The sequence below is a fragment of the Oncorhynchus mykiss genome, chromosome 26 (genome assembly GCF_013265735.2).
Source record: "Oncorhynchus mykiss isolate Arlee chromosome 26, USDA_OmykA_1.1, whole genome shotgun sequence".
Lineage (NCBI taxonomy): Eukaryota > Metazoa > Chordata > Actinopteri > Salmoniformes > Salmonidae > Oncorhynchus > Oncorhynchus mykiss.
Window position 1 is genome coordinate 10270913 of NC_048590.1, and position 14527 is coordinate 10285439.

The following is a 14527-nucleotide window of genomic DNA, read 5'->3' on the forward strand; positions in this document are numbered from 1 at the left end:
TCCGGTTGGTTTGTACAGTAGTCACTATCTGGTGTACTCTTCTACTGAGCTAATTTGAGTTATGTCCCTAACACGTGTCCTAATTCACATAGCGAACCGTGTGGTAGTTGTAGAATTATCCTAATTTCCAAGGAGAAATCCATGGTCATATGAACATACTGGCAGAGTAGTGCAGTAGACCTTTTGAGTTTGGCAAGTGTGCCCTGGTGTCTCCCAAAGTAAACATGGCTGGTGGAACTGGATTATTTAGGAGTGTCCTGCTGTATCCTATTTGGGTCTTTTGGAATGTTCTGCCATAGCAAACCATCTAGTTGTTTTGTCATTTGATCTACTTATATACTCTTGCTCTCTGAGTACTAAATCCCTCTTCTCAACCAATGATGCAGTGAGTGTGACTAATTTAACTGCCAATGCTGTTTCGATTTGTGTCGCAATAGTCTACAATGGAAATAATTGGCACACAGACTGCCAGCTCAGCAAAAGCTTGAGCACAGGTCCACCCCATTCACAAATGTTTCTATAGTGTGTTCGCTGTCCACTAAAATGTATGAGCATTGGCTTTAATAAACCTGTTGCAGGTGTCACTGTATTGGTAATCATTTGTAAGGTGTTTGTTATCCATTTTTCATCAACCAGACTGTTTGCCTTTAACCTGAGTGACACACCCAACAAAAGCAGTGATAGTTTAGCTTAGGACCATTTAGGGACTGGGTAGCTGACGCTAGCTTAGTTTAGCACAAAGCTAGGCAACTTCATATAGGCCTGTGTGGTTTTGTTACTGCCATGTTACTGAATGTTTATCGTTATGTGTTTCTACAACAATTTCCACACCTGAACTTCTCCTTGAAGGTTAGATAAGAAAATCATTTGTTCAAAACCCAACACCAATGGTTTTGATTTATTGCAGCGTGGACTCCATCATGTTGGTTGAGGAGGGATTTAAGATGACGAGCGTGGACGCCAGCGACAAAATGCTCAAGTACGCGCTGAAGGAAAGGTGGGAGAGAAGAAAAGAGCGTGCCTTTGACCAGTGGGGTGAGTAGTGATGGTGTGTCTCACAGATTCAAATCTGCTTCTCCTGTGCGCAACAATGCTTTGTTAGTAGGCATGCACATTTTGGTCAATTTTGCTGCCGCCTGACTGACTTCATTTAACCGGTCAACAACAGTAACATGTTTTCCAAACAGTAAAATGACGTGACCAACAGAACACTATTAGAGATCTGTATATAATGATGAGATGCTTAAGTTTCCGCCCTAACAATGGGAGTCGGCCCAAGGTGGGAGGGTTGGCGACAAGCTTAGGCCCAAAATAAAATGGGTTTGTTTTGGACAGATTTTGGCGAGAGTGAAACTTCTCGCTTTGCCTCTTCCTTTCTGATACTAAGTATGCATACAAGGACTGGGCATTTTTCATTAAGAGCTTAATGGAAACATGCAACAATAGTAAGCCTATCGTCTTACTGTTCAAAAGGCTATAGCTTATTATTGAACATGCAAGTCCTGTAATGAAGCAGCTAATAAAACTGAATTTTCGCAAGGTAAGACATGCCTCATCATTTGAAGTAAAGTAAAACATTCAGGTTTCAAACAATTCTACTACTTCCAAGATCACATTGCAAGGTGGTGGGTGACACTTTGATAGTCAACGGTAGGCAGGCTTATAGCCTATACACCTGAATGGTGAATGGGAGGTGCACTTTAATTCAGAGTTCAGAAATTAAAATGTCTCCTTCTTAATCGTGGTCGCAAGTTAACACGTGATTGCGTTTAGAATCGTATATCGCCTCTTTATTGTTATTGTATTGTGTTAATTTATAATTTTAAAGCAGTGCAGTTCAAAAAAGAGTTGAGTTCTTTCACGGTAAGGTGAAAGACACCTGTTGTATTCAGTGCATGTGACAAAGTTTAATTTGAGAATTGTTATTTGTTGTGCAATAACTAGGCTTACAAAAACAGGTTTCACTCCAGTAGCCTACAGACCTTTTGAGGAGCTACTCTTGTGCTGTCTGACAGGTGGTAGGCTCTGTATGCTGTGGGTGTGTGATGATGATGATGATGATGATGATGATAATATGCATGACTATTGAAAACTGCAGCGTGTGTATTTAACTCCACACAATTATGCAAATGACCCTATAGACCAATAAGTATGACTGGTAAAATGTATTTTTGGCCGTTAACTGATTTAACGGTTAGCCGTTAACATCTCTATTTGTTAGCCTGCTGAGCTAAAGCTTAGCTCACAATTCCTCAGCTTTCTTAATTGGTATTAAACTAGGAGGGAAGATGTCAAAGAAAATACTCTAGACCTAAATATAATTTCTTAATTTTGTTCCTCTTTTTCCTTACCCTCCTCCAGTGATTGAAGAGGCCAACTGGCTGACTCTTACAGAAGATGTGCAGAAGCCAGGGAATGGGTTTGATGCAGTCATCTGCCTGGGAAACTCCTTCGCTCACTTGCCAGACTTCAAAGGTGAGTGAGGGGCAGGCAGCCAGTATTGTCATTACCTAACTGATTTTGGACTCACAAGTAACTTATTTGTGCACTCTTTGAAGTACTTGGTACTTTATTATTGTGCCTTCTCTGTGTTGGGCTGGAACGAAAGCCTGCACGTTGTGTAGCTTTGCAGGACTGGGATGATATCTGACCTTACAAGTAATGATTGATAGTTCCGTTATAACAGTATAAGTGCTAGTAACAGTATACAAGTAATGCACTCCCCACACATACGAGATGCAGAGATAGTCATCTCATTTAAATAAAAAAAACACCTCTTCAAGAAAGCCTATGGTCCATGTTTGACTCTGTCTACCCTTCCTTCAGTGCCTTAAGTTTCTTATGTTCCCCCCAAACCCTTACCCTAAACCAGGTCCGTTTCCTATTTCCAAACCTACTGCCTAAAACTTACCATAAACCGGGTTTGTATCCTGTACCCAACCCCTCCCTATTTTTATCTGTCCTGTATTGTCTTGCCCTTTGATTTTAAATTGTACTTTTGATAATGGCGTGATTACGGGCTCCTAACCAACTGTGCTATTTTTTTCACACTGTCACTCATTTTGTACATAATGTTGCTGCTACCGTCCTATGACCGAAAATAGCTTCTGGACATCAGAACAGTCATTACTCACCTCAAACTGGACAAAGACTTTTTCTTAAATGAGTCTGACGCAAAGGATAACCTGCTTTGGCAAGACTAGGCCCAGATACAGAGAAAAGGGGAGGATGGTCGGATGCTTTCACCGGCGAGTAGGTAAACCACGGATGTCTAATATTAAAGAAGTCTCGAGGCATTGCTCGTCTTGGTAGACCACACTATCTACCAAGAGTTCTCATCTATATTATTCGTAGCCATTTACTTACTGCCACAAACAGATGCTGACACTCATGAGCTGTATAAAGCCATGAGCAAACAAACATCTATTTTACCTAATTTCTACCAGCATGTCACGTATGTAACTAGAAGAAAAATACTCTAGACTGCCTTTACTCCACACAGAGATGCATACAAAGCGCTCCCTCACCCTCCATTTGGCAAATCTGACCATAATTCTATCCTCCTGATTCCTGCTTTACTTTTTGCTTGTAAGCAGGAAGTACCAGTGACTCGCTCAATACGGAAGTGGTCAGATAACGCGGATGCTACGCTACAGGACTGTTTGCTAGCGCAGGCTGGCTTCATCAATAAGTGCATTGACGACGTCGTCCCCACAGTGACTGTACGTACATATCCCAACCAGAAGCCATGGATTACAGGCAACATCCGCACCGTGCTAAAGGATAGAGCTGCCTCTTTCAAGGAGCGGGACGCTATTCTGGATGCTTATAAGAAATCCCGCTCTGCTCTCAGACCAACCATCAAACAGGCAAAGCATCAGTACAGGTCTAAGATTGAATACTACTACACCGGCTCGACTGATGTGGCAGGGCTTGCAAACTATTACGGACTACAAAGACAAACCCAGTGACGCAAGCCTACCAGACAAGCTAAATGCCTTCTAATACTCGCTTCGAGGCAAGAAACACTGAAGTATGAATGAGCTCACCAGCTGTTCCCGGACGACTGTGATCACGCTCTCCGTAGCCAATGTGAGCAAGACCTTTAAACAGGTCAACATTCACAAGGCTTCGTGGCCAGATGCATTACCAGGACTTATTCTCAAAGCATGCGTGAACCAGCTGACATTTTCAACCTCTCCTTGACTGAGTCTGTAATACCTACATGTTTCGAACAAACCACCATAGTCCCTGTGCCCAAGAAAGCGAAGATAACCTGCCTAAATTATTACCGCCCCGTGGCACTCACATTGGTAGCCATGAAGTGCTTTGAAGGGCCAGTCATGGCTCACATCAACACCATCATGCTGGATTTTTTTATTTATTTGATGCAATTGTTTGATTTTATGTAGACCTACTTTTAATGTAAGATGTCCTTGAGTGTCTTGAAAGATAAAATGTATTTTATATATATTATTTTTTGGGGGGCAGTAACAGTATATTGATTGTTTTGTGGTTAAGATGTATTGATGTTTGTCTATCCCAGGGGACCAGAGTGATCAGAAGTTAGCCCTGCAGAATATCGCCAGCATGGTGAGACCAGGGGGCATCCTAATCATTGACCACCGTAACTACGACTATATTCTGGAGACAGGCCGAGCGCCCCAGGGCAAGAACATCTACTACAAGGTACTAAATAAAAATAAACGTTTGAGAAACGTTGCATTCAGATACTACAATACGTATCAGCAGTGGTTGGCATATCTATTTGTCTATGTCAATCCATCTGACCATCATATTAGTTTGTCGCTCTGTCCTGACCAACCATTCCGTTCTTGCATCTAATCTCTCTATCAAGTTACTTACCCTTTTATTTAGTTAATTTGTTATTTTGGGGGGGGATGACATGTGTCACCGTCAAGGTGAAAAATCTGTTTGTGCCCTTGAGCAAAGCACTTAACCCTAATTTGCTCCAGGAGTGCTGTACTACTATGGCTGACCCTGTAAAACCACATGTTTTACTGAACCTATCCAGTGTATAAAATATACAGTACCAGTCAAGTTTGGACACACCTACTCATTCCAGGGTTTTTCTTTATTTTTACTATTTTCTACATAGTTTTGATGTCTTCACAATTACAATGAAATAACACATATGGAATCATGTAGTAATCAAAAAGTGTAGATTTTTCAAAGTAGTCACCCTTTGCATTGATGACAGCTTTGCAAACTCTTTACATTATCTCAACCAGCTTGATGTAGTCACCTGGAAATGCATTTCAATTAACAGGTGTGCCGTAAGTTAATTTGGGGTATTTCTTTCCTTAATGCGTTTCAAAAATATATTTCACATTTTATTTAACCAGGCAGGCCAGTTGAGAACAAGTTCTCATTTACAACTGCGACCTGGCCAAGATAAAGCAAACCAGTGTGACACAAACAACAGAGTTACACATAGAATAAGGAAACGTACAGTCAATAACACAATAGAAAATTCTATATACAGTGTGTGCAAATGTAATAAGACTAGGGAGGTAAGGCAATAAATAGGCCATAGTGGTGAAATAATTACAATTTAGCACTTAAACACTGGAGTGATAGATGTGCAGAAGGTGAATGTGCAGGTAAAAATACTGGGGTGCCAAGGAGCAAAAAATATAACAATGTGGGGATGAGGTAGTTAGGTGGGCTATTTACAGATGGGCTGTGTACAGGTGCAATTATTGGTAAGCTGCTCTGACAGCTGATGCTTAAAGTTAGTGAGGGAGATATGAGTCTCCAGCTTCAGTGATTTTAAAAAAAGAAAGAAATGTGCAATTTGTTCAAGTCTTTGGCAGCAGAGAAATGGAAGGAAAGGCGGCCAAAGGAGAAGTTGGCTTTGGGGATGACCAGTGAAAAATACCTGCTGGAGCACGTGCTATGGGTGAGCGCTGTTATAGTGAGCTGAGATATGGCGGGGCTTTACCTAGCAAAGACGTATAGATGACTTGGAACCAGTGGGTTTGGTGACGAATATGAAGCGAGGGCCAGCCAATAAGAGCAAACAGGTCGCAGTGGTGGGTATTATTATTATTATTATTATTATTATTATGGGGCTTTGGTGACAACGGATGGCACTGTGATAGACTACATCCAATGCTACCTAATATTATGTTTACATACCCTACATTATTCATCTCATATGTATACGTATATACTGTACTCTATATCATCTACTGCAGCTTTATGTAATACATTTATCACTAGCCACTAACTATGCCACTTGTTTACATACTCATCTCATATGTACAGTGCCTTGCGAAAGTATTCGGCCCCCTTGAACTTTGCGACCTTTTGCCACATTTCACACTTCAAACATAAAGATATAAAACTGTATTTTTTTGTGAAGAATCAACAACAAGTGGGACACAATCATGAAGTGGAACGACATTTATTGGATATTTCAAACTTTTTTTAACAAATCAAAAACTGAAAAATTGGGCGTGCAAAATTATTCAGCCCCTTTACTTTCAGTGCAGCAAACTCTCTCCAGAAATTCATTGAGGATCTCTGAATGATCCAATGTTGACCTAAATGACTAATGATGATAAATACAATCCACCTGTGTGTAATCAAGTCTCCGTATAAATGCACCTGCACTGTGATAGTCTCAGAGGTCCGTTAAAAGCGCAGAGAGCATCATGAAGAACAAGGAACACACCAGGCAGGTCCGAGATACTGTTGTGAAGAAGTTTAAAGCCGGATTTGGATACAAAAAGATTTCCCAAGCTTTAAACATCCCAAGGAGCACTGTGCAAGCGATAATATTGAAATGGAAGGAGTATCAGACCACTGCAAATCTACCAAGACCTGGCCGTCCCTCTAAACTTTCAGCTCATACAAGGAGAAGACTGATCAGAGATGCAGCCAAGAGGCCCATGATCACTCTGGATGAACTGCAGAGATCTACAGCTGAGGTGGGAGACTCTGTCCATAGGACAACAATCAGTCGTATATTGCACAAATCTGGCCTTTATGGAAGAGTGGCAAGAAGAAAGCCATTTCTTAAAGATATCCATAAAAAGTGTTGTTTAAAGTTTGCCACAAGCCACCTGGGAGACACACCAAACATGTGGAAGAAGGTGCTCTGGTCAGATGAAACCAAAATTGAACTTTTTGGCAACAATGCAAGACGTTATGTTTGGCGTAAAAGCAACACAGCTCATCACCCTGAACACACCATCCCCACTGTCAAACATGGTGGTGGCAGCATCATGGTTTGGGCCTGCTTTTCTTCAGCAGGGACAGGGAAGATGGTTAAAATTGATGGGAAGATGGATGGAGCCAAATACAGGACCATTCTGGAAGAAAACCTGATGGAGTCTGCAAAAGACCTGAGACTGGGACGGAGATTTGTCTTCCAACAAGACAATGATCCAAAACATAAAGCAACATCTACAATGGAATGGTTCGAAAATAAACATATCCAGGTGTTAGAATGGCCAAGTCAAAGTCCAGACCTGAATCCAATCGAGAATCTGTGGAAAGAACTGAAAACTGCTGTTCACAAATGCTCTCCATCCAACCTCACTGAGCTCGAGCTGTTTTGCAAGGAGGAATGGGAAAAAAATTCAGTCTCTCGATGTGCAAAACTGATAGAGACATACCCCAAGCGACTTACAGCTGTAATCGCAGCAAAAGGTGGCGCTACAAAGTATTAACTTAAGGGGGCTGAATAATTTTGCACGCCCAATTTTTCAGTTTTTGATTTGTTAAAAAAGTTTGAAATATCCAATAAATGTCGTTCCACTTCATGATTGTGTCCCACTTGTTGTTGATTCTTCACAAAAAAATAGTTTTATATCTTTGTTTGAAGCCTGAAATGTGGCAAAAGGTCGCAAAGTTCAAGGGGGCCGAATACTTTCGCAAGGCATTGTATATACGGTACTCAATACCATCTACTGTATCTTGCCTATGCCGCTCTGTACCATCACTCATTCATACATCTTTATGTACATATTCTTTATCCCCTTACACTTGTGTCTATAAGGTAGTAGTTTTGGAATTGTTAGCTAGATTACTTGTTGGTTATTACTGCATTGTCGGAACTAGAAGCACAAGCATTTCGCTATACTCGCATTAACATGTGCTAACCATGTGTATGTGACAAATAACATTTGATTTGATACTAGTACCCCTGGGGGTTACTTGGCCTATCCACCGGATGTACTTGAAGAATCAGAAATGCCTCTGCATCAGTTGCACATATTTTATTTTATTTAACTAGGCAAGTCAGTTAAGAACACTTTCTTATTTAACAATGACGGCCTAGCTCGGCGAAACCCTAACCCGGACGATGCTGAGCAAATTGTGCGCCGCCCTATGGGACTCCCAATCACGGCCGGTTGTGATACAGCCTGGGATGCAGTGCCTTAGACCGCTTCGCCACTCTGGATCACATGAGGGGGTACTGGGGGTTTAGTAACCTAAAGTATGCTGAGAACCACTGGCGTATGTGGGAGTGCTATCAGTGTATTTAGTGCTTGAAGAAGTCATTCGGACACAATTTATGGGGATGCTATTCCTGCCAAAACTGGTCAGCAGATGAGCGTTCGGCATAAATCTCCCAAAAGCCTGTCGGATATTGTGTTCTTTGCAAAGAAAACAATTTCAGACAGTCCAGGAAAGTAGATGCAGATTTTATTGAACTCGATGCCCTGATAGAAGTAGACTGGGATCTACATTTTTTTTTATTTTTTTTAGGCCTGCTTAAAAATGTTAGCACTTGCTTTCAAAGTTACTCACTCGTTCTTAAAGTCTGGTAAAGTGCAGCCTATGAATACGGCCAGGTAAACAGTCCTTAAGCAAATTCCCCCCACTTATGGAAAAAGTCTGTCAGCGCCCAACGTCTTGTTGATCATAGCAACAGCTTCCTTATTTTTATGTGATTAGTTAGCAGTACCACCTTGCTATCAACACTTTGTTTATGCCTCTATTGGCCACTGAAGGGTTACAGTTGTCTTCTGTACTATTTTACACCAATATACTGTAGTCATAATAAAATGTAATGAGTTCTCTTACATGCTAGTGTTTGCATCCATGCCTCGGTATTATGCTGTATGCATGTCCTTATCCATACTGTTTTGTGGCTAACCACCGTGTGTGTGTGTGTGCCTGTCATTTTTCAGAGTGATCTTACTCAGGACATCACCACCTCTGTGCTGTGGGTCGACAACAAGCCTCACATGATCACCCTGGACTACACTGTACAGGTGCCAGAGGGCCCACAGAGTTCCCCCGAACTTAGGTACAATTACTTATATCATTAAGATGTATTCATAATGCATTGTGAAACTTGTCATGTGCACATTAAGATGCGGTCAAATATATTGACAACCTTACACCTTTGCAATGGAGCGCAATGTTCTGTTTTCTCTTTTCAAAACATGTTGAATGGCTATTGTTTACCCAGTAGGCACTTGTAACATACCACATGTGAGAAATCACCCAGTAAACGAGATTACTTGCCTCCAACCAAATTCATAATTTAGTCCAGTATTATTTTACATTGAAGTTTAAAATCTTAATTTCATTTTATATTTGTTAATTTTGTTCTTGTTGGCTAGGAGAGTAAGTGTGATCCCCCATTTTATGCCTCGTGTCTGTGTTCCTGCAGCAAATTCCGCCTGTCCTATTACCCTCACCGTATTGACAACTTCAAAGAGATCCTGACGGGAGCCTTCCACGGGAAGTGTGAGCACAGTGTCTACGGCGACTTCAAGACCTACACCCCCGGCCAGAGCCAGGCCCCCTGCTACTTCATCCACGTGGTCAAAAAGACCGCTTAGGGACCCCACAACTTTCCCACGATTTTGTATCTCAACCCTCATTATTTCTCCCTACACTTTCTGTCATGTCTCTTCTGCTGACCCTTCTGTTCAAACTGCCTCTTCTCCCTTTCTGAACCAAAACAAGCCTGAGCCCAAATGCCCATATTCATGCTGTTCGATCCCTTGGTCTTTCAGGGGCTTTTAACTCTCAGGCAACGCAAGAGACGAGACACTCAACAGCCATCTTGAGTGATGTGGAAGCATCTACCAACCATGCTTTGGTAGTATTTTGTCAGCCGGTGATTGTCGAGCAAATAACTGCCGGTCTCATCGTAATTTACAATTAATTAACATAAACACGTTTAGCATCTCCTGGCTTCCACACATAGCCTACAAGCCACTGATGCAGACCTTTTGGAACATCTACATTTAATCACAACTCTAATAAATACATTTAATATAGCCTACACCATCACAATAAATCCATTATTTATTTTAGACCAGTCTAAAGAAAATGTATTTTTCAGAAGAACAGAATAGCATACTCTGAGTTGTCCTTGTTAGACTCTGATCTGGCTATGCCAAATGGCTGTGGGCTACACTAGTTCATTTAGCAGATAAGTTTCTTAGAATTCTGTGGCATTATTTTATAGTGTGAAGAATACATTTGAACGTGGCTGAATAAAATAGAAAGTATATTTTCTCTAAACCGTTACCGAGAGAGTGCACACGCAGCTATTCTGTGTTGAGCGGTTAACAAAGAAACAGGTCCTCCTAAATGCTTAATTTAGTTAGTTATGCAACTTTATTTGTGATATGTTTGTTTAGATTTTAGGCTGCATGAAGAGACTAATGAATTCTTTAAAGTCTCATGAAATCAAAGAGCTCTGCTTTGTTTCTTATGCAGGCTGCACACACTTCATCAGTCTCTTATTCACAATTTGACAAGCACTTGATAATATTCTCACCAGGCCTCGAATTTCCTAACGGCATCCCCATTTTGTGGCCGTAATGCCATTTAAAACAAATCATGCCAATGTGGCCGTTGTGTCCTGAATATAATTATAATTCACCTGGCAGTCGTGCTCTGACGCACCTCTTACTCACATGGCTCTCTATCTCAATTATTATTAGCCAATGCCCGTTATGTGATCGGGTCCTTCTCACATGCATCTCAGCCCCGAAGTAGGCTACAAGTGAAGACGTTAAAAATGTCTATATTTTACTTTTTGTCAGCCGACAAGATGAGTAGGCCTAACGAACAGCAAAAGCACTAGCCTAAGTAGATCTCCCATAGGACAAAAGTTGATCTATTCTATTGGTGAACTCGTACTTCTGTGAGAAATATTTGTTTTTATTTGACCTTTATTTAACTAGGCAAGTCAGTTAATGACGGCCTAGGAACAGTGGGTTAACTGCCTGTTCAGGGGCAGAACAACAACCTTGTCAGCTCGGGGGTTTGAACTTGCAACCTTCCGGTTACTAGTCCAACGCTCTAACCACTAGGCCACCCCAAACATACTCTGGGACAGTTGTGGGATGTGATAGATCACAAATTAATACAACCACTCGCATCAAAAAACCTTTAAAAGCAATGAGGCTGACGCAACAGATCTGAACGTTAATCTTAAAATCTTGTTAGGCTACTTCACATTTGTAAGTGCAGCAATTCTCACACTGCAGTAGGCTATAGGTGTGAATGTTCCAAAATGCAATACATAAGCAGGAAAACACTTCTCAAATGTGACCGCAAATGTGATTCCTGCATGTAATGCAATATATAAAGGGGTATTTTTATGGTGAAAATGATCTTCACCAAACTCACGTGCTGCCTATGTATGCCAGTTTAGGCTCCACACTGGTTGTAAAGCAGATTTAATGTGCTTAATTTTAAGATGTTATTTGGCCACTTTAGTTATGATACAAACCTAATCAAAAAGGTTTGTATCATGAAGTAATTAAAAAAAAAGGATGTGCTCTTTCCTGCCTTACTGCACACATTCACAAGTGATAGGCTAATATTTTCACCCATCAGACTGTTCTTAATTTAATACTGTCTTTACATATACTAAATAATGTGTGTGAAATTAGTTTTGATTTAGAATGTACCATGGGCTCATGAAGTGTTTGATTAGATTTTCGAACACATTTGCATTGATGTCAGAGTGATTAGAGGGACAATAGAGTGCTTATTACCAGGCAGTTAGCAAGTTTAGTAGGCTACTAACGATCAGCAGCACTCTGAGTTTGGAGAAGCCTAGTTACCATGACTAAAGGGTGACATGGAATTTGACTGCGGTCAGACTCGTGACCGCAGGTGTGGCGGTAATACGGTCACCTGTAACCGCCCTACTTGGGAGCTAATGCTCAAAGCCATGAGCCTTCAGTTTATAGCGAATGCATCTGGGTCCCATTGTTAAAGTTGCACTCGTTGTCCCATGTAAGTCCCTGATTGCAAAAGCTTAGAGCATCTCTGTCACACTTTTCTCCCCTAATGATTACAACGATCCTCCTTTCAAGTTCTGTATTCAGACTTCAGTCATTTTGCATTGCACCACACACTCTGAGGTCAGAAGACCGTTGCATGAGTGAAGGCATGGTGGACATTTTGTTAGGTTTTGCAATGCTGTGCTCACCTGAAATCGACTTTTCATTTTCTGCGGGACGATAAACCTAGTGAAGTAACAAGTCTCTACTGGAACTGAATTAACAATAGCTTTTTTTCACCGATTTTGTTTTCATCTGAGTTTTGCATATGTTTGGAAATCCCACTTTGTCCACAAATTCCTTGTCGAAATTAGACTGCTTTTCCCACCTCTGATTTTTGCCCCAGGAATTTGGAGTGTACTGTGAAAAGGTTCAACCCAGGTTCAATCAAAAATGCCTCTCTTTGTGTCTCAGATATTAATTTTAAAACTTTAATCGGCTTGTTGGTCAGCCAAAAACAGTTTGTACTTTTGGTGGGGTATTTTGAGGAATGCGCTTAGACTCCCACACAAGGAAAGTGTTGTAGACACAGCACTGTGAGCTGATAAACCAAAATAAGGATCTCTGTCCCCCTCTGCTGGTTGAGTATAATACAAAGAATGAATGAAGTTCCTCTTTAAAATGTTCCAATGGGCATTGAAGATGTACAGTACTAAAAACAGTATAACTATCGGCCAATTACTTTAACTTTTGTATAGACTTATTTTGATCCAAGTATTATTCCACGTTAGTCGCCTTTGCAAAATCAAGGGATTATTCAAATGGTATGATAGACTGATTTGGCCATAAGTGACCCTTGCAAGGTACTGAAATGTTTTTTTCCACTGACATCTTTGAGCTTGCTCTACTCGCAAAGAAGTGCTTTACTTGATGAATATATTTTCATGATCCAAAGATTTGATTGTTCTAATGACAGCACACTTGCTTAATTTTTATTAATATTTCACTCTCAACTCTGAATATGGTTCATCTTAACTTTCCTCAAACAAGATTAGACATTATTCATAAAAATTGGTCATAACAAACCAAAATGGGACATTTCAAATGTCATGCATCACAACTGCCGTTTTTTATTTTATTTTTTTAGCTTGTGAATAAAATAAAAGTGTAATTGTAAATATGTAACATCATTATGTTGAATATTAAACAACATTTTATTGAGTTGTCCAACCCTTTTGGCCAAATTTTAATTGTTCTGAATTTGGAAGCATTTTGTGATTTAACAATTCAGTTTGTAAAATTTGTACGTTTTGGTAGTGATAATTATTATTATTTTTAAATAATGAGCTGCAGGACAACAATGGAACATTATATTTGGTTATGGTATTGGTAAATTCTGAAATGTTTTGTCGCCTAATCACAACCTCATGGTTATCCTGCAGATTTTAAACGATCTAATAGGCAATGGCTAAAGCATTAGTGAGATGCTTTTTATTGAAAATTCCACATCAGAAGGCAAGGTGAAGCAAAGAGCACATAGGGTTGATTTGAGTTTAGTTGTTGAGTTTAAATGCTGAGAAGTTAGTAAGGTTTAAGTGGTTAGAATGAATATATTTTTAGCCTTTGACTGTATTTGTGACTGTATAAATACAAAAATATCTTTCCTTGCAGAGAAGTTTTCTTTAAACAGTCTTACTCTGTCAAGCCTTAGTACAACAAAAATGTTTCAAATGTTTTTTCCTTATGTGATTATTGGAATTGTTTTATTGGACTGGAATACAGAAGCTTTTAAAGAATGAAGTGTTCTTATATATTTATTGTGTGTGTAAAAGTGCTTGAATAATTGATGTCAGTTTATCATTGATGCAAAGTGGACCGATTTATGGTTAAAGTCCTGGGCCTGATTTCCCACATTATGGTTTTTACTATGGATCATATCCATGCAACGCTAACATAATTGATATAACATGATGATTTGACATTCAGAATATAAATGCCTTCTTTAAGCCTAGCACTATTCTGTTTAGTTGTACCCTGGCCAATCATAACCCAAAAATTGCATTTAATACTCCTTTGTTTATGTTCATGTCCTGGCCTCCATAGCATTCTATGAATTTTGACAGAGGCTATGACGATGTAGCTTATTCTGTTACGAACTAGCATGGCTGCTATTGGGCTGAATTGTGGCTTCTACACAGATAGTGACTATATGTTTATCTGATTTAGTGCAACAATTGTTATTTTATTGTCTGATTGTCAACAATTTCATTTTTATAAAAAATGTTTTTTTT

General features: G+C 40.0%; 1 protein-coding gene across 1 annotated transcript in view; it reads left to right on the top strand.

Moving 5' to 3' along the window:
* Positions 1–11195, top strand: part of gnmt (glycine N-methyltransferase) — a 13157-nt gene extending 1962 nt beyond the window's left edge. The window contains exons 2-6 of the mRNA XM_021585680.2: positions 908–1035; positions 2362–2475; positions 4547–4689; positions 9168–9286; positions 9656–11195. Of these exons, the coding sequence (XP_021441355.1) occupies positions 908–1035; positions 2362–2475; positions 4547–4689; positions 9168–9286; positions 9656–9827 (676 nt within the window). The 3' untranslated portion in view covers positions 9828–11195. The remainder of the gene's footprint in view (positions 1–907; positions 1036–2361; positions 2476–4546; positions 4690–9167; positions 9287–9655) is intronic.
* The last annotated feature ends 3332 nt before the right edge of the window (positions 11196–14527 follow it).